General features: G+C 49.9%; 3 protein-coding genes across 11 annotated transcripts; 1 reads left to right on the top strand and 2 right to left on the bottom strand.

Moving 5' to 3' along the window:
• Positions 1–48: 48 nt before the first annotated feature.
• LRRC23 (leucine rich repeat containing 23) lies at positions 49–10,641 on the bottom strand. Of its 6 annotated transcripts, XM_088797633.1 has the most exons (9): positions 10,124–10,636; positions 9,620–10,031; positions 5,175–5,350; positions 4,980–5,089; positions 4,278–4,531; positions 3,517–3,647; positions 2,715–2,851; positions 852–1,149; positions 49–276 (listed from the first exon to the last, which is right to left on the bottom strand). In XM_088797633.1, exons 3-8 carry the CDS (start codon positions 5,298–5,300, stop codon positions 876–878), a joined length of 1,032 nt encoding a protein of 343 aa, XP_088653759.1. In that variant the 5' UTR covers positions 5,301–5,350; positions 9,620–10,031; positions 10,124–10,636; the 3' UTR covers positions 49–276; positions 852–875. The 6 variants fall into 6 exon arrangements, with proteins under 6 accessions (XP_088653759.1, XP_088653761.1, XP_088653763.1 ...); XM_088797635.1 differs by having other exon boundaries at positions 9,620–10,636; XM_088797637.1 differs by lacking the exons at positions 9,620–10,031; positions 10,124–10,636 and adding an exon at positions 5,830–5,933.
• A 5,702-nt stretch (positions 10,642–16,343) lies between these two features.
• On the top strand, positions 16,344–18,868 carry SPSB2 (splA/ryanodine receptor domain and SOCS box containing 2). Of its 4 annotated transcripts, none has more exons than XM_019754354.3 (3): positions 16,371–16,646; positions 16,804–17,556; positions 18,514–18,868. In XM_019754354.3, exons 1-3 carry the CDS (start codon positions 16,583–16,585, stop codon positions 18,639–18,641), a joined length of 945 nt encoding a protein of 314 aa, XP_019609913.2. In that variant the 5' UTR covers positions 16,371–16,582; the 3' UTR covers positions 18,642–18,868. The 4 variants fall into 4 exon arrangements, with proteins under 4 accessions (XP_019609912.2, XP_019609914.2, XP_019609913.2 ...); XM_074326119.2 differs by having other exon boundaries at positions 16,380–16,545; XM_019754353.3 differs by having other exon boundaries at positions 16,344–16,646; positions 16,804–18,868.
• A 102-nt stretch (positions 18,869–18,970) lies between these two features.
• Positions 18,971–22,404, bottom strand: TPI1 (triosephosphate isomerase 1). The gene is made up of 7 exons (XM_019754357.3): positions 22,179–22,404; positions 20,880–21,003; positions 20,682–20,766; positions 20,475–20,607; positions 20,088–20,173; positions 19,698–19,785; positions 18,971–19,569 (listed from the first exon to the last, which is right to left on the bottom strand). The coding sequence occupies exons 1-7, from the start codon at positions 22,402–22,404 to the stop codon at positions 19,454–19,456; spliced, it is 858 nt and encodes a 285-aa protein (XP_019609916.1). The 3' UTR covers positions 18,971–19,453.
• Between the last annotated feature and the right edge of the window lie 908 nt (positions 22,405–23,312).

Raw genomic sequence — 23,312 nt, 5'->3', positions numbered from 1 at the left:
TTCCCAACACCCTAGCCCGCCTCCGCAGCTCTTCCGTAGCCAACTCGGTCCATCCAGGCCTGGTTCGCACCAGACCTGCCTGAAGGCTGCCCTCGTTGCTAGGCTGCAGGCAGAGCTCAGGCCCCTGGCCATCCTGCCCTGCTGCTCAGGTGCCCACCCACAGCCTGGGAGGTAGGCTGTGATGAATCCCCAGGTCTGGGTCAAGAGAAGGCATCCTCTGACTGGATGATCCCTAAAGGAGCCTTCTTAGGTCTTGGGGCCAGTGTCTTTGATCCCCTGGAGGAAGAGGACAGAAGTAAACCCTCTGGGCCTTACTGGTTCCCATTGCTACCTCTGCGCCCATCTGAGGTGCCCAGCTGCTACACTTCCCTGGGCTTATCTCCTCAGTCTCTTTCTGCCACACCCTGCCCTTCTTTCTCCTCCCTGAGTCCTGTTATTTTTAGCTTCAGATTTTTAGTGCAGGATCGTCCTCTTCTGCCTTCTCTCTTAGGCCCAGCTGTATTCCTCGTAAGCCACCACCAACGTCCCTCCCCCATGCCCTCACCACCGTGCCCCAGACCTGGCCCTTCTAGCTGATCTTTAGTCTAGGTCAGGAGTGCCTGCCCACCCCACACCAACATCTCTGCCTGTCACCCCAATTCTTTTCACTTATTCTTCTGGCTTCCTGATGGGTCTCCTAAGCCTTTCTCAGCTCCTCCCAGGTCCTTCTGCTCATTTCTCTCCACCCTAAGATACCCCCTGACTCCTCACCCTTGTTTCTCTCTCCTTGCCTTATCCCCTCCTCCTATAGCAACTTCTCTCTCCCCTCAACTACCAGGCCTTTGCCCCCCTTTCCCTGCTGGCTTCCTTACTATCCTTGAAGGCTAGAACTGCTGCTAGATCAATGGCTGGTCCACTTCCAAGTCAGGCTCAGGCTCAGCCTCCTGTTCCTGCTCCTCCTTCATCCTCTGACGAATCTCCTGGGCCTCTGCCCGATCCTCCTCCTCGTAGAAGTCCTTGTCCAGACGTTCCAGGTGTGCCATCTGCACCAGGGCCTCCTGGCGGTAGTCATGCTCATCTGTACATGGGTTGTCCAGCAGCACCAAAGCTCGAAGCTTGGGCAGGTCCTGAAGCTTGGTGAACTCCCGCAGGTTGCTTATCATGTTGCCCCTGCCAGTGCAGTCAAGAGGGGTTCACCGGGCAATAACGGGCTCTGGAGGCCAGCTACCACGAATGGGACCTCTGGGGGAATTTCCCATGGGCTCCGGTTTCCCTAGAAACACTACCTCTGTGGATTGGCCTGCCAAGCATTGCCGGAGGTGTTGTCCAAGTCTACTCCTGTCCTGCTTCTGCCCGTCAAGAAATCCCTAAGTGCCATATTCTGTTATGTAATGTGTCGTATTTCTCCTTTTGGAGCAGCAAAGCTGGGTCACAACCTTGTCTTGTAGTTGGGGAGCACAGGGAAATCTCCCTTGCAGGGTCAGACTTCTCTGTGTCAGTGACAATCAGAGGTTAGAAGGTAGGATCTGGACCAGTGGAGATGAACGGGGATCAAAACTCATGGTGGTGGGTGCTATGTTGATGCTCCCCACGGGGAGGAACTTAGAGGTAGGGATGGGTTGAGGCCTCTGAGCCGGAAGAATAAGCTTCATCTTCTAATGTGCCTCATTGTATGTACTGTTCTCTGTGTTTGTTTTCATGTTCTTGCCTCAAGTCTTTATGAAATCAGGTGTACATTCTTCTGTCTTCTCTCAGTGGAGGTGCTAAACCTCATGCAGTGTTTCTTCCTGGGAGCACTACATGCGCTATGTGTAAGACTGTCCAGTGCACTGCAGGAGGTTTAGCATCTGTGGCCCCTGAGGCTCCTCCCAGTCATTGAGATAATGTGTCTCCATTACACTTACTTCCAAACATCCCCAGTGAACAGCCACTGAGAAGGGTCCACTATCGCTGTCTAGACCGTTAACAGGAAAACAGTACTCCCTCCACCCTATGAGACCAATGTGGCAGAGCTAATTAGCAAGAGGTTGCTCCAGGAATCAGAAATTGGGGTTCAAGGTTCAACTACCTCTCCCTACTTAGAGATTCTGTTTCTATTGCCAGCCTTGAGGATTTCGCCTTGTTGACTAAGGAGGCAATTTCCTTATATCTTTGCTTAAAGAAACACACATAAAATCCTCCATCAGACAAGAGGTGCTGAAAGAAAATCCCCCTGATCCCTAGTGCTTCCTATCTAGAGATTTCCTTTCAGATACTCTTCTCTCCTCACATCTGAGCACATTTTGTGTTTTATATCAGTAAGGGGGCCATCCCTTACAGGTGGGGCTCAGGAAAAGAGAGGTGGGAAATGGGAAGGGGAATTGGGGCTCAGGAGATGACGATGGGTAGTAGAAACTTATATAGGATAGGGCCAAGAAAGTTGAAGCCAGACTGAGTCCCTTGAGACCATAGGCCATCACTGATTCCTTTAGATGTTCCTGAAAAAGCACAAAGCCTGGCACATAGCATGTTTTAAATAACTGAATTGAATGAGTAAGAATTCAGGGGTCTCCGCCTATAAGGTCTTAGTGCTGTAATTAGGACTGAATGTAGAAGAAAGTAAGGAAAGAAGGGTTAAGGATCAGGATGGAGGATGAGGTGAGAATCTGGGCATGGGCTAGGATGGGAGTGTTGGGGACAGGGAAGAACACAGGGTCAAAAGCTGCTCCTAGTCAGGGGTAGGAAGGGGTGCATACCTCAGGTTGAGGTATTGCAGTGATTGCATTTCCCTGGAGAAGCCACTCAGAGTTTCAATGTGGTTGTCTCGAAGATGCAAGGTAGTGAGATTCCTTAGATTCTCCAAGCCTTCCACCTTCTTCAACATGTTCTGGGCCTAGACCCCAGGATATAATAGGCACATTGGGAGAGGGGAGAGGGACAGAAAAGGAAGAGAAGTCAGATACAGATGCAGCAAAAGATGAAATTTAAGAGGTAGAGAGGCAGGGGTGCAGGAGGGGAGTAGAGGTGGATAGAGATGGGTATAGAGAGTAAAGAAGTCCAGGAGAAGCTGCCAGCCCAGAGGAAAGTCAGCAGTAACCTCCTACTGACTGCTCATCCCACCAAAGCCACCTCTGATTAAGGAGGCAATGCCTCAACCCACGCCCCAGGTCTAAGAGCCCCACTGCTCCACTGAGGAGAAATGACTTCAGCACCATCCTGGAATGAGGAAGCTCAAGAATCTAAACAACTAGCCATTTAAGTGGCCTCCTTAGCCCCATGTCTGTACCTCAGTTGTGGCACGTTATTGCTACCTGTATCAAAGCCAACTGTCTCTGTATACACATTATGTATTATCAGCCCTGCTAGGTGGTCAGCACCTTGTCTGTTTTAACTTGGCTTCGCCACAGCATCTGGTATCAAGTAAGGGCTCAATAAATGACACCAATTATCATTCTGATGATAATGTTAGTAGCTGAGCCTACTAGAAGCCAGAATATGCTGGCCCCCAGGAAAATGCCCTCTTCCCTTCACCAACCACCTTCTGACCCAGTGAGCTACCAGGAAGAGGTTCTTCAGCTTAGGAAGGTTGATTCCCAGGGTGCTTTCCAGTTTGTTCCCCCGAAGCTCCAGTGTGTGAAGGCTGATCAGCTTTTGAGGGTCCAGACCTGTCACCATGCGGATTTGGTTCCCTGAGGAGCAGGAGGGTGTCAAGAGCTCAGAGGGCCACTCCGATTGTTCTGCAGTAGAGCCTGGATTTTGGAAGCTCTGCATCATCCTCTCCCTCTAATGCCAGGTGAATATGAGGAGGGACAAGTCCAAACTTAACTCCTCCAGGCCCTGGGGTAAGTGGTCTCATAGTCCAGGGTCTGAAGGACTTGTCCACCCAGCAATCCACATGACTAACTGCCTCTCCTCCCTCAAGTCTTTGCTCAAATGTCAGTTTCTCAATGATGCTTGTCCTAGCCGACCTGTTTGAAATTGCTGCCTGTGTCCCCCTCCCATTCCTTTTACCCTAATCTATTCTTCCACAGCACATCTTTTTAACTTACTGTATAAATTTCCTTATTTATTGTGCTTATTGTGTTCATTGTCTGTCTCCCCCATGTAGAATGTAAGCTACATAAGAATAGGGACTTTCTTTGTTCACTTTTATATCAGCAGCGCATAGAACTGGCATAAAAAATCATAATGAATATCTGAATGAATGAATGAATAAATGCCAACTGCTGTGTGGCACAGCTAAGAACCACACTGCCCACTTCTGTTTGCCCCAGGCTAGGAATGAAAAAAATCTTGTGTAGCCCATCCTAAGGACCCACCTTTGAGATTCAGGCTGCCCAGACGAGGATGAGAGATGCCCTCAGTGTCAGTGATCTGGTTATAGGCAAAACTGGCAATCTGCAGGTAGGGTAGTTCATTCAGCTGGGCACTTCGCAGCCGGTTGCCATCAGCCTTGAGCCAGAGCAGGTGGGTGAGGTAATTGAGTGGGGACAAGTCTGTCAGGTGGTTCTCAGACACATCCACATAGCACAGATGGATGTAGGAACGCAGCAGGTAGATGTCTGTCAGATCTCTAGGAGATGGCAGAGGCCACGGTTAAGGTTAGGAATCCAGCAAGGATGGGCAGAGGTGCTAAAGCAGAGGGCAAAATGGAGATGGCTTATAATGGGGAGAAGAATGGGTGACAGATGGGATGGGTGACGAGGGAGAAGAGAAGGTAGGTGGGTTCTTAACAGTGGGCAGGGACTTTGTGTCTGTGAAGGGCCAAGCCCTTACACTCTGAAGGACAAGTAAGAGAGTCCAGCAGGAATCCCCCCCACTCACCCTCACAGCCTCTAATCCCCAAGCCAGCTCTGATGCATGCAGGGAGACACAGGGCTCCTAAAAAGTAAATTCTATCTTTCCCTTCCCACTGGCCCAGAATAAGAGAGATCCAAACTCTCAGCGGAAATACCCAGGAATGAGAGAAAGGAGATTGGGCCCTACAACCTCAGTCCTCTTCTGGCCCCTCATAAACGCACCTCTCTTTAACCTCCAGCTTGACATAAGCATGGGCCAATCCACTGCCCGTCTTACAGAGCAAAGAAAGCCCTTCCTTCATCATGTCCTGTGTCAGAGGAGTGGGCAGCCACTGCAGGAGAAGGTGGTGTCAGGCATCCCTTTCCAGTCCAACCCTATCCCTTAGCCCTAGGATCCCTCCATTTCCATGCTCTCACTTCCTCAGAGAAGTCTTCCTCCTCTTTCCTGTCATCCTCCCACTCCTCTGTCTCTTTCTCATCATCTTCCCTTTCCAGCTCATCCTGGTCTGGCTCAAAATCTTCCAGATCATCTTCATCTGACATCTTTCTTCCCTGCAGAAGGCTTTGGAGTCAGATCAAACTGGGTCCTTGTCCTGAAAAAGAAGGTCTCTTCAGCGTCTGCCAACCCTCAACTCCCTCACCTCCAATGGTGGGGTACTCCCCCTCCTGTCACCCTCCTCTCTTCCCAACTGTGCTCCCTTCCTCATCTCTGTGAACATCTCATTTTGACTTCCAACCTCCACTTCGTACTTCCCATCAAGGACCCCTCTCCCTTCAGGATGCTTTCCCAGACTCCTGAGACCTTTCCTGCCCTTCACAGTGGTTCCGACTCTCTAACAATTCAGTCTCCTCGCTTCCTGAATTCCCCGCTCTCCAGTTCTTCCCACCTCCACCTTAAAACTATATTCTCCTCCAATCTCACCTACCGACTCCTTCCTTCCCCTCCCCTCCCCTTTCATCCCTAAACCCTGCTCCACCCTGCTTAGCCCCATTTCCCTGTCCCCTCCGCGACACCAGCCTGACCCAGTCTCTAATCCTCCTACACACTCTTCCTTAGTAAAGGGGCACAGACTCTGGTTCTGTTCAACTAGAAGCGATTCTGGAGAGGGTCTTGGCACCAAGAGGGGAAGGATTGTTTTGGAAGAGGGGCAAGGGGGAAGGAGGCGTTGTGTACTGATGTTATGGCAACGGAGGGGCGGGAGGGGGGAGGGGGGAGGGGGGCGGGGCGGGGCACTTGACTTCCGCTGTAGACAACCGTTGAGGGAAGAGCCTCGATGAACTGAAGTGGATCGGTTTACGACAGGTTACAAATCCACTTTCACAATCCCAGAAACCTGGATAAGGGGCTTCTATTGGTCGAGGGCATAAAACAGTGGGCGGGGCTTAGAACTGTGCACAGGGGAGGGGTGGGGGTTATCCATTACATCACCTGAGATCTTAAAGGGAACGAACATCCTCAAAGCAAAGTATTGTGAATTCAAAAGAAACTAACCCCCTGAAGTAAAAGGTGGGAATAGAGGAACAAAAATACTAAGGTAAGTGGTCTGGTTTTTGCCACTCCCCACCCCCATCCAGCATAGGTCCCATCCAATCGTTATTTTCAGGTAGACCTTAGGATTGGAGGGAGCTCAGAATAAAAGCCCTAATTTTTAGCATTTGCTTATTTCTCTGGTATAAATATTCCCACCATGGCTGATTTTAAGCAAGCAACCCATAATATGGTGTTTCCATCATTACCATACAGATACAATAGAGGTAAATAACTTCAAGAAGCAAAGATAATAGTAAAATTATTATGGACTGAATTCTGTCCTCGCAAAATTCATATGTTAAAGCCCTAACCCACCAGTACCTCAGAACGACTGTATTTGGAGATAGAGCCTTTAAAAAGATGATTATGTTAAAATGAGGCCATTCGGATCAGCCCAAATCCTATCTGACTTGTCAGTATAAGAAGGGGAAATTTAGGCACATGGGTGCACGTACACAGAGAAAAAGATCTTGTGAGGACACAAGAAGGCAGCCGTCTGCAAACTAAGGGCAGAGGCCTCAAAAGAAACCAAACTTACACCTTGCTCTTGGACGTCTTGCCTCCACAACTGTGAGAAAATAACTTTCTGTTTTTAAAACTACCTAGTATTTAGTTACGGCAGTCCTAGCAAATTAATGCAAAAATGTAGTAAAATAACGAGAAAGTGACGAGTTTTGAGTACTTTACTTCAATTATATTTATACAATTTAATTTTTAATACTGGCTATGCTTAACAACCAGCTAACAGAATTCATGAAAAAGTTACAAATCAGCTATCACAAGCCTGTACTAGCCAGCTCCAGCTCACCACTGTGTATTCTACCGAGTCCCAAATTTCTATTTCCAACCAAGAACTCTTCTCAGTCCCAGACTTATACAGATAACCTCCTACTTCTCTGCCTCTATGACTCACAGACATTTCAGACTTAACATATCCAAAAACAAATTCTGTATCTTTTTCCCTAACTCTGCTTTTCTGCAGTGCTCCCTATATCACCATTCAGATGTTCAAATCAGAAACCCTGTGTCATCCTTGTCATTTTTTCTCCCTCAGTGACACTTTTCCCCACTGGCCTCCATTGAATCTATTACCAAGGGTGTTCTGCCTCCAAATATATCTTGGCTCCATTTACTTCTATCTTCTGAGATACATATCTGGCCCAAACCACTATCATCACTCTCTGGAACTACTACAGTAGCCTCCTAAGTATCTTCCTGATGGCACTCTTTCTCTTATCCAACTGTCTTCCATGAGTAGCCACAGTGAGCTTTTTCAATTGTAAAGAGAACCCCCTATTTATATCCCCTCAGTCTTTCCCATTGCTCTTAGGATAAAATATCTACTCATCAGCATTGCCTATAAGCAAAGCCCAGCAAGGTCTGTCATGACCTTTGCTATTAGGCGCGAGACACACTTGGGCCACATAACCCTCTTTTCAGATCCTACTACCAAGCTCCCTCCCTCTTCAGGGCTTTCACTTATGCTCTTTTCTTCTGTGTGGAACTAATCTTAACACGTTGCGTACGGCGGGGTTTAAATCCCTCGTGAAGATTCTCGTGATCCGTACGCAACGTGTTAACTAACTCCTGCTCATCTTCTAGGCCTCAGCTTAAATGAGACCTCCTCAGAAAAGTCTTTCTTGACCTCTAATCCAAATTAGAATTCCCTCTTAACAGTCCCCTGCTTTTCTTTGACAGCAATAAATACAATTTGCCTTCATATATGAATTTGTGAATCGTTTGTTCCTTTCTAGATGTCAAGGACTTCTATGTTGGTTTCTTCTAACTCCAATAGACCTTGACTTTCACTCTGCAGTCTACTGCCTGGCATAGTGCATGCCACTTAGTAAGTGCTCAGTAAATACTTGCTGAATATTAAATGTGCTTTTTAAAAGTAATCAGAGACGGGGGCAGGCCCGGTGGCTCAGGCGGTTAGAGCTCCATCCTCCTAACTCCGAAGGCTGCCAGTTCGATTCCCACATGGGCCAGTGGGCTCTCAACCACAAGGTTGCTGGTTCAACTCCTCGAGTCCCGCAAGTGATGGTGGGCTCTGCCCCCTGCCACTAAGATTGAACACAGCACCTTGAGCTGAGCTGCCCCTGAGCTGCCCCTGAACTGCCCCTGAGCTCCAGGATGGCTCAGTTGGTTGGAATGTGTCTCTCAACCACAAGGTTGCCAGTTCAACTCCCGCAAGGGATAGTGGGCTGTGCCCCCTGCAACTAGAAAACAGCAACTGGACCTGGAGCTGAGCTGCGCCCTCCACAACTAAGACTGAAAGGACAACAACTTGACTTGGAAAAAAGGCCTGGAAGTACACACTGTTCCCCAGTAAAAAAAAGTCCCCTTCCCCAATTAAAAAAAAAAAAGTAATCAGAGACACCCTCCCCTGAATTTGGATTTGCCCTCCATAGATAAAATGTGCTTTCCTTCTCCCTCCACTTTGAGAATGATTGATGAGAAATGAACAAAGGACAGGCCAGCGAGATAGTCTCAGGATTCACTAGAAGGAAGTAGAAGACCTGAAGGATATAAAGTTGGAAGAATTCAAAAAAGTTGAGTCAGTATTTTAAAAATTACCGAGGATAAACGAAAGGGTATTAGATTTGGCAAGTAAGACTTTCGATGACTGACCAATGTAGGTGAGGTTGGCAGAGTTTAAGAAGGAGTGGTTATTATAATAGGTGTGCTCCTTAATACTACACAGTTCCTAACATAACCTGGGTGTCTACTACTTCCGTCCTCCTTCCTCCAAGGTGAACAAAGAGATTCTCTCCTGTGGAGGGTCCCTAGACATAACTATCCTGATAGCAATAAGCAAGAGTGGGAGATAGAGAAGCAAGGAAAAATTTTTTGAAGGATGGAGAAAGGAGGCCCTTTAAATGTGAAGAAACTCCGGGTGAAAGCCTCGATTAGAAGATTTGCAGAAACATTAGTCTCCTGTACACCTCTCTCGAACCAGGGGCTAGAGCTGCCCAACAGCAGCCGGCTTAGAGATCCCCCTGTTTCCGCTCTCGGGCCTTTGTTCTGGCGCAGAATATTCCAGAAGCTAACACCGGCGCCGGAAGGAGGTTGGCCGGGTGGGAGCGCAGTCCAAGGGAGGGCGCTAGGTTGAGGGCGCCTAGCTCCGCCGCAGGCCCGGGGTGGAGCGGGCTGGGAAAAGACTCCAGCAACGGGTGCGGCCGCTGGGGGGCGCGCGTGAGCCACCGGGGCCGCCCCCGCCCCCCCCCCGCCCCCCCCCCCCGCCGCGCGCGTGCGGCCTTGGCGCCCGCTCACGTCACTGCCGCCCGCGTTGAATCAATGGCCCCGCCCGCTGGTGCTCTGCCACGCTTACCTAATAAGCGCCCCAGGCGGCGGCACAGGTCGCGGCGTCTTGCTGGGGCTGACATCTTCTGCAGTCGCCATCTCATCACCGCCCTTGCGTTTTTCAGAGTATTTTGTTTTTGAATCCTGACACTGCCATTTATCATCAGCTCTGGAGTCTTGGATTAGTTCGTTTAACCCAGGGGTGTCAAAACTGTGGCCCGCCAGCCAACTGCGGTTGGCAATCCATTGTTAATTGGCCGGCAGCAAATTCCAAAAATATATTTAGTTTACTTAAATAAACCAGGTGAGGCAATATGTTCTTTATCCCCAGTGAGTGGCCCGGCTGTTTGTGTACTTTACTGCATATGGCCCTTGGTAAAAAACGTTGAAAAAAGTTTTGACACCCCTGGTTTAACCTTTCCCAATTTCAGTTTACGAATCTGTAAAAATTGGGATATCTTTGTTATAAGGTTTAAATGAGATATGGTGGCATTTCATCATAGATCCTTAACATGAACTCAGCAATACTCACATTAAGTAGGGCAGAAGGTCACCAGCCATCATTCCATTCAAATGTGAGATGGGAGACTGGACTGTTCCCTTGGCACCAGTTCTGGGCCTTTCAGTGTGTGTATCTTGTGATTCTAGTGTTTTGTTTGTAAAACTAGATTACAGTGGGTTAAGATGTCTCTTTTCCGTAGAACACGACAGTATAACATCCGGAGGCAAATCATTTCATTTGGCACCCAACCACAGAAACAGTAATCCCTTAACATGCTGGGGGGAAAATAAACTAGTTTACTTACCAAAAGGTGGTATGTCCATCTCCATTGTGGCATATGAATATGATCTCAAGAAATTCACATATACAGTGACGATTCAACAAATTTGTGAAGCCAGGTCAAGTTCACATATAATTGCTCTTGTGACAGCAAAGTACATGTGATAAATCTTTAACGAAGACTGAAAGAGCACTAAATTTATGCCTGGAAGAAATGAGCCAGAAGTCTGTGCCTAAAAATGGCAATATGTAGCAAAAAAAAAAAAAAAAGAGGAGGAGGAGGAGGAGAAGGAGAAGGAGGAGAAGGAGGAAGAAGAAGAAGGGCTCTTGGTCTCAAGTCATAGTTCAAACCTCCTGCCAGTGAAGACAGCCTTCAAATGGAAGGATTTCAAAACCAGCCACAGATGGCATGAGTTTTAGAAACCACTTTAACCTCAAAAACATGCAAACTGTTGGTGAAGCTGTTATCTGTGGAGGAGGAGGCAGTAAAACCCACCCAGAGCAACTGAAAGGAATTAATGACCAAAGGGCTATCTTCCAGAATGTAATGAAGCTGGTATCTTCTGGGGTGGGGAGAAAGCCTAATTGCTTCTATATTTCCAAACTAGAGACACAGGCCCTGATATGAAAGCAACTAATGACCTTGTGACCATCTCTCCTTCCCTATCTCATGGTGGCAGGGCAGCTCTGTATTTAATCAAGTCAGACATGTTCTGTCTGACAGGGATACAGATTCCAAAGCTGTAAAAATGAATGAATGAATGAATGAAGAATGAATGAATGAATGAATGAATGAATGAATGAATGAATGAATAATTAAATCTACTTGTGCTCTAGCAATCAAATGCAAATTCCTGTGGGACTGCAGCGCTTTTCCTGATTCGGTTTTACAGTTCTCCATTCTAGAAGTCGAGTAGGAACTCAAAAAGAAAGGCTTTGACTTCAGTGTTGCTGATCGCAGATGGTAGTACCATGCTAAGGTACCCCACACTTTATGAGTGTCATCATAAAGACATTGAAGTCTTCCTCCCCGCAACATCACCCCTATCTGTCACTGCTGATCTAAGCATGATTTGCTGTTTCAAAGCCACATAGGGCCGGCCTGGTGGCTCAGGGGGTTAGAGCTCCATGCTCCTAACTCCGAAGGCTGCCGGTTAGATTCCCACATGGGCCAGTGGGCTCTCAACCACAAGGTTGCCGGTTGGACTGCCGCAAGGGATGGTGGGCTGTGCCCCCTGCAACTAGAAAACGGCAACTGGATCTGGAGCTGAGCTGCGCCCTCCACAACTAAGACTGAAAGGACAACAACTTGAAGCTGAATGGCACCCTCCACAACTAAGATTGAAAGGACAACGACTTGACTTGGAAAAAAGGCCTGGAAGTACACACTGTTCCCAATAATGTCCTGTGGGAAAAATAAATAAATAAATAAACAAACAAACCAGTAAACGTAAATAAAGTATTTAAAAAAAAGCCACATACACAAGGCTGACTCCTCCCTGACTCCCAGAGCCATGAATGCTGAGCCTAATATTAATGTGGTAATGAGCTGAAAGAGTTGAAATTTCTTCAGTATTGCCAGTTGCATCATTTATATTAAACAGGCACGAAAACAAGTCTAAAACAGTCTATACGTTGGGAAGCATGTGTTTAGGATTTTTAAGGGTTTTCTATTGATAAAGAACTGAAACATTGTTTAAGTGGCCTAGCGAGTGGATGGTGGTGGCCTTGTGGAAGAAATTGAAGAGCTTCTTGAGAGCAACAGAGAAACACTAATAAAAAACTTGAAGAAGTTATGAAATCCCCAGAAGACAAAGATATGACGAACAGTAAGAGAAGACCAGTTCAAATCTTTATGTATATGTTGAAGTGTTCCATGCTGCCAAATATCTGAATGATTTAATTTCTAAATAAACGTGCTCTTACGGAGAGAAACCTGAAAATTACATGTGGTTAAATCTACTTGCATACATGGTAAGTTTTTATAACCCAGCAATTTTGCACATAAGTATGCACCCAATAAAATTGAGTGCCTACATCCACCAAAAGACTTGTATAATACTATACATAGTAGCTTTCTCTATAATAGCTAAAAACTGGAAACAACTGAGGGCCCATCAACAGTAGAATAAATACATTGTGGTATATTCATATAATAGAATACTGTAAAACAATGAAAATAATGAGCTACTATTTCATGCAACAACAGGGATGACTCTCACAGACATAATGTTGAGAAAAATAAGCCAGACAAAAGAATACATACTAAATGGTTTCATTTATTTATTTATTTTTAAAGATTTTTTTATTGGGGAAGGGGAACAGAACTTTTTTTTTTTTTTAATTGGGGAACAGTGTGTACTTCCAGGCCTTTTTTCCAAGTCAAGTTGTTGTCCTTTCAGTCTTAGTTGTGGAGGGCGCAGCTCAGCTCCAGGTCCAGTTGCTGTTTTCTAGTTGCAGGGGGCACAGCCCACTATCCCTTGCGGGAGTAGAACTGGCAACCTTGTGGTTGAGAGGACTCGCTCCAACCAACTGAGCCATCCGGGACCTCAGCGGCAGCTCAGCGGTAGCTCAGGGGCAGCTCAGCTCAAGGTGCTGTGTTCAATCTTAGTTGCAGGGGGCAGAGCCTACCATCCCTTGTGGGACTCGAGGGATTGAACTGGCAACCTTGTGGTTGAGAGCCCACTGGCCCATGTGGGAATTGAACCGGCGCCTGAGCCACCGGGCCAGCCCCCCTAAATGGTTTCATTTATATGAAATAGAAGAAAAGGCAAAGGTAATCTATACTGACAGAGGTCAAATGGTAGTTACTTTTAGGGGTGTAGTGTTAGGGAAAGGGCAAGGAGTTTTCTGGGATGCTGGAAATATACCTGATCTTGATCCTGGAAATGGTGGTCACCCAACATATAAATATGTAAAACTTCATTGAGCAGTTTAAGATTAGTGTACTTTATATATGTTGCATAACAATAAAAAAGTTTAAAAATTACTTGTAACATTATGGAATATTTGAGCTATTATCAACAAATGTTTGAGCAGTTCAAGATCAAATGGCAACAATTGGTGAATACCATGTTTGAAACAACCAGTTGTTGAGCAGGTGTGATCAACTTTTCAAGCTGAACTAGAGTCAGCCGTGGCATAGTCTCACTCTCTGTTCCCCAAGCCTTCATCCATTTGGTTATCACACAGGTCCTGCACTAGTATTCATCACAGGCCACTATCCACAGTCATGATGTCATTATTTTTGTTGTCACACTAGCAAGAATATCCAGGTTGTGTGGATGACAAGTGTTCAGGTTCACATCTTTCTTTTTAATATGCTTTCTCCTTTTTCTTTAATTAAAATAGTATAAAATTTTATCCTGCATCTCACTGTATATATACTGTATGTATACTGCCACATATTGTATTTTACTCAAAACTAACATATGCTGTACCTAAATGATGGAGTAAGAGATTGTCAAGGGTAATTTTGACTATGAGAATAGTTGTCACCTCACCTCTCCCAACTCTCTATCCCCCCAAAATGTGAAGCATATAGCACAGAGCCCGACACACAGAAAGTGCCAGTTCAGCCCCTTCAGCCTGGATTCCCATCTCCCACTACCCACATGTGTTGTGTCACCAAAGTAGCCAATGACCAAAAAAATTTTGTACGTAATCAAACCTGAATTTTCTGCTGCACAGTATCCTCCTTGACCCTCTTCTCACTCTACATACTGTCTCCAAGTTACTTCATTGATTCTCATAGTTCAACTCCTGAATAAAGGCTGACTCACCTCCCAAATTTATATCTCTAGCCCAAGGCCTCTCACTCCCTCTCCAGATCTGCCATTTTCAAGTGTGTTCAAATGGTTCCATATAGTTGTTGCTCAGGTACCTCAAAAACATGTCCTCAGCTGAACTCACCATCTCTCTCCCACCCTCCTACTCCTACCCCCAATTGCTACTCTTCCTGTCATCTCCATCTTCATTAGTGGCACCAACTTCCAACAGACTTCCAGACTGGAAACCTCCCTTTCTTTCCTTTCTCTGGCCTCAGCATCTAATCTATCACCAAACTTTGCAATTCCATCAGTGTTTCTTGAATTCTTTTCATCCTTATTTCTATTGCCCTATTTCAGGCTCTTGACACTTGTCACCTGAGCTGCTAGAACCAGCCTTGATGTTTAATGTCCTATTACTCTCAAAGCCTCCTCAACATTGCTGTCAGGGTGGTTTTTCTCAAATAAGTATCTACCATGTTCCTCTCCTGCTTCTCCCCATTACTGGCTTGTCCAGAGGCTAACACTTGTGTTCTTTAACTTGGCCTACAAGGCTTCCATGATCTGGCTCTGACTTCTCTAGGCTTGTCTCCCTGCTTCCTTTCTTGCTGCAGCAACCCTGAATGAAGTCTTCAAACTTCCCCAGATCCAACTACCACTCCTGGCTTTTTTTCAAGCCAGCTCTGTCTGGAATACCTTCTACATGCAGCAACTCTAACCTCACCCCATCCTGCAAAAACACCCCTCAGGCCAATTACTAGGCATTCTTCGAGATTCAACCCAGTGTCATCTCCTCCCGGATACTTTCCTCTCCTAACTACTGGATCCCTAGTTAGGAGTCCCATCTTTTTACTCCCATATACTGTTTTTTTTTTTTTTTTTTTTTTTAACAGGACTTTATTGGGGGAACAGTGTGTACTTCCAGGACTTTTTTTTTTCCCAAGTCAAGTTGTTGTCCTTTCAATCTTAGTTGTGGAGGGTGCCATTCAGCTTCAAGTTGTTGTCCTTTCAGTCTTAGTTGTGGAGGGCGCAGCTCAGCTCCAGGTCCAGTTGCCATTGCTAGTTGCAGGGGGCACTGCCCACCATAACTTGCGAGACTCGAGGAATCGAACTGGCAACCTTGTGGTTAAGAGCCCACTGGCCCATGTGGGAACCGAACTGGCAGCCTTCGGAGTTAGGAGCATGGAGCTTTAACCACCTGAGCCACCGGGCCAGCCCCCCATATACTTTATATCTCCATAATTTCATCTACTACATGATAAACTGTTTTTATAAATGTCCCTGTAACCTTCTTGAGGATTCACTGCTTAAACTTCAGTGCTTAGCACAAATGATTACATTTGAACCAGAAGCTGTGCTTTACATATAGAAAAAACTCACTGAATCTTCATGACACTGTATGCAATAGATACCAACGGCATTTCCGTTTTACAGAGGAAGAAACAGCACCAGGGAGGTTAAGAAATTTGCCCAAGGTCATGTGCATGCTGGCCTTCAGGTATTCACATCCAGTCAGCCTGGATCCACAGTAGGCATCCTTCACCATTATATTACCTCTTTATAGAGTGGGCACATAGTAAACATTAAGTAAACAATAATAGCTATGCTTAGTGAGTGCGTACAAGTACCTGGCTCCACATTTAGTGCTTTACCTGGATTATTTCAACTCCATTACAACCCTATGAGTAAGTACCACCATTATTCCCATTTTACACAAGAGAAAACAGGTTTAGAGAAGTTTGGCAACCTCCCCAAGGTCACACAGCTAATTAGTGGCATAGCTTCCCCCACAACCAAGGTTTAACCACTACACTCTCCCAAATGAGACCAATAGCTCAGGAATGGAGTGACATCCAGGATGAAGACTAGAACAGCATGGAGACCTATGACACCTACCGCTCAGGACCGAAACACCAGAGTTCGGACCTCAGACATAGAACCGGGTCAGAAAGAAATCAAAACTGGGTCAGAAAGAAATCTGCCCAGAAACAATGATCCAGAATCATAGGACCACGGAAATAGAGGTCAGCACAATGAAACACAATCCCCCCCTTTGACCCCATGCCCCTCATCTTTAGGGGCTCGGGAGTTGATTGCCCAGCTGCTCAAAGGTCTTGACTGTGGAGACCAGACCTCCAAGGATCCTAAAGTGATGTAAGAGAAGGGTTAACCGCCCGCGAGGGCCTCCCAGCGGGGGCGTGGCCTCGGGGCGGGGCGCGACCTGCAGCGGCGTCGAGAGGGCCCCCGTGGGGCGGGGCCTCGGGCCTGGGCGAGACCCGGGGGCGGCGCTGTAGACGGAAGCGGCCGGCGTTCTGCGCCTGGTGTTCTGCGCCCCGCGCGCGTAGCGACTTTCGGCCGGATTCCTCCTGAGGCCCGGCGACCTCCCAGCCTGGGGAGCCAAGCGAGGTTCGGGAGCGGTGACCGGGCACGGGGAGGGCGAGGGATGGCCCCTAGAGAGGCCCGAAGGGAACGAACTCGCGAGAATCTCGGGAGACCGGGACAGATGGGTGAGGGCAAGGTGATGGGCCGAGGAGCTTTGGGGGAACGAAGAGGGAGGAGCAGGGCAGTGGGCAAACGCGTGGTGAAAGGATGAGGCGCCTGGGTGAGGAGCCCCCCGCCAGGATCGTGCATTTCACACCCTCTTCTCTCTTAATTCCTCTCCAGGTCAATACCGAACAGAAACTCAACTTGCAGAAGGGAGACGAGACGCCTCAGCAAGACTCTTTGGGGGAGTCCCCCAGCCCCTCACCTCCATGGGCCAGACGGCCCTGGCAGGGGGCAGCAACGGCACCCTTACCCCACAGGCCCTGTGCTCCGACCTCTCTTGTCCCGAAGGCTTGGAGGAGCTGCTGTCTGCTCCCCGTCCTGACCTGGGGACCCAACGGCGCCACGGGTGGAACCCCAAGGACTGCTCAGAAAACATCGAGGTCAAGGAAGAGGGGTTGTGCTTTGAGCGGCGGCCCGTGGCCCAGAGCACTGATGGGGCCCGGGGTAAGAGGGGCTACTCGAGGGGCCTGCACGCCTGGGAGATCAGCTGGCCGCAGGAGCAGAGGGGCACCCACGCTGTGGTGGGCGTGGCCACGGCCCTCGCCCCTCTGCAGGCTGACCACTACGCGGCGCTGCTGGGCAGCAACAGCGAGTCATGGGGCTGGGACATTGGGCGGGGGAAGCTGTACCATCAGAGCAAAGGGCCCGGTGCCCCTCAATATCCAGCCGGACCTCAGGGTGAACAGCTGGAAGTGCCGGAGAGGCTGCTGGTGGTTCTGGACATGGAGGAGGGAACTCTGGGCTACGCTATTGGGGGAACCTACCTGGGGCCAGCCTTCCGGGGACTGAAGGGCAGGACCCTCTATCCAGCAGTAAGCGCTGTCTGGGGCCAGTGCCAGGTCCGCATCAGCTACCTGGGTGAAAGGAGAGGTGAGGCCTGGGGCAGGTGTGGGGAGTGTTCTGTTACTGGTGGCTGTGGTTTGGGTTGGAAGCTCAACATCTTTGCAAGCGTAGAGGGAACGAGCCTTCATCTGACCGACCTTCTACCCCTATTCAGTGCCAGGAATGGCTAAGGGTCTTCACAGCTGTTACCTAATTTTATCCTCCCAACAGCGATAAAGGTACAAAGTGGGTCTTGGGAAATCAACTTGCTAGTTTAAGTTGTGAGCCCTCAAAAGTGGAGGGAAGTACTCGGGATTTGGACTTTACAGGAGCTATCAGTCCCTGAAACAGAGGTGCAAAGGGTTAAATGGGTACTAGGCTAGGTATACAAGTCCAAAAGAAAGAGAACTGGCAGAGCCAGCCACCCAGGGTGTGTACCAGATTTCCGGGCTCTGACCTGTGACACATACGTACTTCCTCAGTAGGTAGACTTCCCAGGAAGGAGACATTGAGGCCTGGGGCCCGGAACAGAGCAGTGGAGGCAGGGTTTGGGTGGTGCTGCAGGGGCGGGGTTTTCTTGGGGAAGCTAATGCGGCCAAGGCTTGGAGCTGATTGAAGTTACCTGTTCTCCGAAAGTGTAATCTTCAGCAGAGGCTGGATGCTTCTCCCATCACCCATGATGAGCTGTTACAGAATGGAGGGCCATCCTTTCAGCTTATCAGCCCCAGCCCAAGGCCTGTCTGGAATCAAAGCCTGGGCCAGCTCCACCAGTCAGAGCCACCTTGGACAGTTGCTTAGAGGGCCTTAACTAGAGCTTCACCCCCAGCTCTGCCTGGGGATGTGATGCCTCCCACCCCAAGAGCAGATGCAGAACTTCAGGGGGCCTTAGATCTCCCTCTCAACCAAGCAGACTCGGCACAGGAAAGCAGAAGGGAACCCTGTAGTCTGAGGATGTCTGGCTGGTGGCTACACCCCTACTTACCTTCCCCTCCTTCTCTCTCCCAGCGGAGCCACACTCCCTTCTGCACCTGAGCCGCGTGTGCGTGCGCCAAGCACTGGGGGCTACTCGGCTGGGCCAGGTATCTGCTCTGCCCTTGCCCCCTGCCATGAAGCGCTATCTGCTCTACCAGTGACCCTGTGATACCACAGATGCATGGGGCCTTGATGCCACCCCTCCCAGGGGCCAGGGAGGAGGCATGGCTGGCCTAGACCAGCTACTTAAAGCCAGTGAGGCTGGGCCCCTATCCCAACCCAAGCTACCCAGAGGGTGAAGAGAGGGAGCTGTTTATTCAAGACTGGTGGCCTGGTACACAAGACATTTTTTCAAGTAAAAACAGTAAGAGATGTGCTACTGTAAAAACCTGTTCATGGTATTTTTTTTTTTGCACGAGTCCTGTGGCTGTCTCAAAAAAGGAAAGAGATGATGTGGAGAGAAGTACAGGAGTAAAGGACAACACAAGGCTTAGTGTCAGGTGTTTATTTCCCCTCCCCCCAGGTGGGACTGATCACATACACAACACACACAGGCATTGGCACTAGGGGCAAGGACAACACCCCTGGCCTCTGAGGGGACAACAGGGCTCTCAGCTGTTGGCCCCATGGTGCGAGATGGGAGAGGAGGCTAGCTTCTCTCTCCTGCCTTTACCAGGGACTAAGGGGACCCACAAACAAACTCCACCCCTTCCACCTCTCAGTCAAGGAGAAGCCACCTTGGTGACATGTTTTATTCCAACCATTACAGTTAAGTGAAGGGATTGCCCTGGTCCCAACCATTATGGGGTAAGGTGTAAACGGTAAAGGAAGAGGTACAATTTGGATTAGGCCACAAGAGGGGGTAGATGACACCATGAGAAGCATGTGTGGGAAGTGGGGGTGCAGTTACTGGGCTTCTGAGCTACGTAGTCCCTGGCATAGCAGGAAGGGTAGCAGAGATATATGGGGCTTATTATTTGGCATTGATGATGTCCACAAATTCAGGCTTGAGGGATGCACCACCCACGAGGAAGCCATCCACATCAGGCTGGCTTGCCAGCTCCTTGCAGTTTGCCCCGGTCACAGAACCTAGAAAGGGAAAAGAAAGGGGGAACGGTCAGGGATGGGATGGGCATACTCCATCCCCACCTCCATGTCTGAGGGATCAGTCTAGTTCTAAATCCACCCTACATCAGGCTAGAGCCAAACCCACTCACCTCCATAAATGATGCGGGTGCTCTGAGCCACTGCATCAGAGACGTTGGACTTAAGCCATGCCCGGAGCTTTTCGTGTACCTCCTGGGCCTAGAACAAGAAGCCAGACTAAATAAGACTCTTTCAGCCTTTCCCTCAAAGGGGAAAAATCCCTGGGCACCCGTAGAGAGGCAGTGTGGTTTCAGGGAATCCCAGAAATCCTGGGATCCAAGCCGTAACACCAGGGCTCCGATCACCCCCAGGCCCTAGAATGGACGTCGTTGGACAAATCACTCTCCTTCTCTGGGCTTGGGGGCTCCTGTCTTTAAAATGAGGGGTTGGCCCAGATGGTCTCTGTGGTTGCCAGTTCTGCTGAGGCAGGGTAGGAATAAGGTGGGGCCCCTGGGCTTTACCTGTTGGGGTGTTGCAGTCTTGCCAGTACCAATGGCCCACACGGGCTCATAGGCCAGAACAACCTTGTTCCAGTCCTTCACGTTATCTGTGGGACAGAGATCACAGAGGGAAGAAGGGTGAACAGGAACGAGCTATCTAGCCAGGTATTTAGATACCCATGGACTAAAGAACGAGGGTGGCCTTCTGCCCCCTGGTGGCTGTTGAAGGAACTCCAAGAGGCATCAAAGCCCTGGAGCAGGAGCAGAGGTGATAGGGAAGGGTTCCCACCTTCCCCTTTCTGTTCCAGTATCAGCATGGGAATCAAGTCAGGCTGCAGGGCCTCTGACCTCACCCTCTGTGCCTGCGTGGCCCTGGCTAGGCTTATAGATCCCTTTCTCCAGAGATACCTGCGATGACCTTGGTTTGCTCGAAAACGACCTTCTCAGTGATGCCAGCTTCTCTCTCATCTAGCTTCTCCCCAATGCAGGCGATCACTCCAAGTCCCTCGGCCAGGGCATGGGCCACTTTCTGCCCAATCAGCTGTTGAGGAACAGACTTGGTGAGACACCACTCTTGGAATAAGGCATCTCTTATCTCCTCTCCAGGTTACTAACCTCATCTGACTCCCCGAAGACGTGCCTTCTCTCCGAGTGCCCCAGCACTACCCACGTGGCTCCACAGTCTTTGATCATGCCAGGGCTAGAGAAAGAGATGAAGCCAGAATTCCACAGGGAGCCTACCTGTGGCTTTCCACTCAATGAGGAAGGTGAGGGCAGGGGTCCCACACCCCACCCGCCTCACCTACATCTCACCTGATCTCCCCAGTAAAGGCCCCGTTAGTCACTTTGTAGCAGTTCTGCGCAGCCACAGCAATCTTGGGATCTAGCTTCTGCCGGGCGAAGTCAATGTAGGCAGTCGGGGGTGCACAAACAACCTCTGAGGGTGAGATCACAAGGAAGTCATCATTCTCCAAACTCCATCCAGTGCTCTGGAGCCCCCTAGCCTTCACCAGCTTTCTTAGTTCTTTCCTTCTCTTTTCAAGCCAGCAAGAGGATCTTTGTCCATAGTGAGCCCAGATTGGGCCTGTTCCCAAGTCCTAGAGCCTTGCAAGTGCCCCTGGGAGGCCATGGTCCTCACCCTGCCTTGCAAGTGCCCCTGGGAGGCCATGGCCCTCACCCTGCCCTCTGCTCTTTTCAAAGCTGTGGCTCCGATTTCCCTGGGCTATTCTGGGTCTGGGTACCTCCTAGACTCAGCATTCTCTGGGGGCCAACCCCGCCTCCCTTTTAAAATAGCCCATCCCCACCTCCCCCAGGCAAGGCAAGGATTTTTAGCAAAAGCAGAAGGGGCCAACCCCTGGGGTTTATACTGGGGTCTCTAGGGAATAAAAAAGGATGCCTTTTTGATCCAGTCCGTGGTTCTGTGATTTAGGTGGATGGAAGGACTGAGGACAGCACCAGCTTACAGAGGCCCTGCACTTTCCCGGTTCCAGGTTGGAAGGAGTAGGATGACTCCTCATTCCCAACAGCTCAGCCCCTTTCTATGGAAGGCAGGAGTCATCCAGGCTGCCCAGGGGAAAGAATCAGAGCTGGGAGCCCCGGAGGCCAAAGCAGCGTGGCGGGGGCACTCCGCCGGCGGGCAAAGCGCGGGGAGGAGTCTCGGCCTACGTGCAGCAGCGCACGGAGCTGGGCCTAGGGGTAGGTAGCTGGTCGCCCGCACGCCCACTCAGCCGCCTCCCCCACGATACACACACACTTGGAGGCTGTTGCCAGCCTCTCCGGTAGCCGGCTGGGGCTAGCCTTCGCTTCCACCCCGGACTCCTCGTGGTGCAGCCCAGTCCGTGCCCCGGGGCCATCTTCCTCCCGAGGACCCAAAAAGTCCTTTCCTGCCCCCCTCTCCGAAGGCACCAGAAAATGTGGCCCTGCTTTTCCCCCTCGACACACCCCAGGTACGCGGCTGCAGGGCCACGGCTCTGCTGGGTCAATGTCCAGATCCCGAGCAGCCCTCGTCCCCAGCCCTGCACCCAGGTCTATGAGGACATCAGGTGGCCCGGGAGAGGGCGCTGCCACGCCCGCCCTCCCCCACCAGCCAGCTCCCTCCCCGGCAACGCTTACCGGTGTCGGCTGGCACCTTGGCGGCGTTCAGAGTGCTGATGAGTTCCCCCAGATTCGTCTTTCGCCCATTCATCTTCCAGTTCCCCCCTACGAAAAACTTCCTGGAGGGCGCCATGGCGCTGGAGCCGATACACTGAAGGTCAGGATCACCGCGCAGCCGCGGCCACTGCCCGCTTATATAGAGCGCGGTGAGGTAGAACCCCGCCTCCTCCCCGTCCTTTGCCATGGTTAGCCCGGCCCCTGCCGGCAAGCCCTTCCTCCCGCCCCGCCCGCCGCTCAAGTGGCAGCGTTCTGTTGTTACCCTTTCTTGTAGCAACGTTCTAGGGACGTGGGGGTTCAGTCACTTCAGCCTGTTGCCGAACTTTCGAGAGAATGTGAGAACTGTGAGCCCCTGCTCTCGGAGGATCCCCCCCTCTTCGCGACTACAGCCCTCCATACGGCCAGAGGTTGTTCCCAGGAAAGCTAGCTAGCTAGCAGCCGGCCCCACCATTCCCAACTGCTTGGCGTAGACCACATTGCTCAGAAGACTGAGGGGGCTCTTAAGAGGCATCAATCCAACTCTGGGGAAAGGAACTCCCTTCCCCCATCCGATTGCTGATTGCTGAGCAGGCACCTTTGACCCACACAGGGAAAGTCTAGCGCACAGTTACTGGGCAAGTGACAGGGTTCAGACGGGGAGGGACGGCCCACATTCGCACAGAAACTGTGCAGCTAAGAGACAGTTCAGAACTCTTTCCCCAAGAGTATCCCACTCTGCTCCAGCTGGTGAAGAGACTGCAGGGCCTGGGGCCCAGTGCCAGGTCCAGACCCCCCTAGACAATAGGGACATTTGGGAAATACCCACTTGGGCCCCCTGATGGAAATGTGTGTGACTGCTGGAAGAGAGGGAGGGAGGAAGGCAGGAAAGCGTTTTTCACCCCCATCTTTGTTGTGTCACCCCCACTCCACTTCCCCTGATCTGACAGCCCCCAGCCCTCACCTCACCCTCAATGTCCCAAGAGCTCTGGAACTACTGAAAAGTAGAGAACTGCCTACAGAGGGGGCAAGGCTGGGAGTTTTTGGACACTGGACCTCCTGCTAAGACCCAAGGAAGGTAAGCAAGGTATCAAACATGACATAGTTTATAAGGTGGCC

This window comes from Rhinolophus sinicus, chromosome 1, assembly GCF_057876585.1.
Source record: "Rhinolophus sinicus isolate RSI-liver-muscle chromosome 1, RSI-T2T, whole genome shotgun sequence".
NCBI classification, from domain to species: domain Eukaryota; kingdom Metazoa; phylum Chordata; class Mammalia; order Chiroptera; family Rhinolophidae; genus Rhinolophus; species Rhinolophus sinicus.
This window is presented reverse-complemented; position numbering and strand designations above follow the sequence as displayed.

Bases quoted from the DNA above. Each gene is read 5' to 3' on its own strand.
- LRRC23 (XM_088797635.1), bottom strand. From the start codon at position 5,300: ATGTCAGATGAAGATGATCTGGAAGATTTTGAGCCAGACCAGGATGAG. The intron at 4,532-4,979 runs GTGCGTTTATGA...GCCATCTCCTAG, and splicing joins AAGCTGGAGGTTAAAGAGAG to AGATCTGACAGACATCTACC. The intron at 3,648-4,277 runs GTGGGTCCTTAG...CCTGCTCCTCAG, and splicing joins GGGCAGCCTGAATCTCAAAG to GGAACCAAATCCGCATGGTG.
- TPI1 (XM_019754357.3), bottom strand. From the start codon at position 22,404: ATGGCAAAGGACGGGGAGGAGGCGGGGTTCTACCTCACCGCGCTCTAT. The intron at 21,004-22,178 runs GTAAGCGTTGCC...TCTCACCCTCAG, and splicing joins CAAGGTGCCAGCCGACACCG to AGGTTGTTTGTGCACCCCCG. The intron at 20,767-20,879 runs GTGAGATGTAGG...CTCTTTCTCTAG, and splicing joins GCCTTTACTGGGGAGATCAG to CCCTGGCATGATCAAAGACT.
- SPSB2 (XM_019754353.3), top strand. From the start codon at position 16,583: ATGGCCCCTAGAGAGGCCCGAAGGGAACGAACTCGCGAGAATCTCGGG. The intron at 16,647-16,803 runs GTGAGGGCAAGG...ATTCCTCTCCAG, and splicing joins CGGGAGACCGGGACAGATGG to GTCAATACCGAACAGAAACT.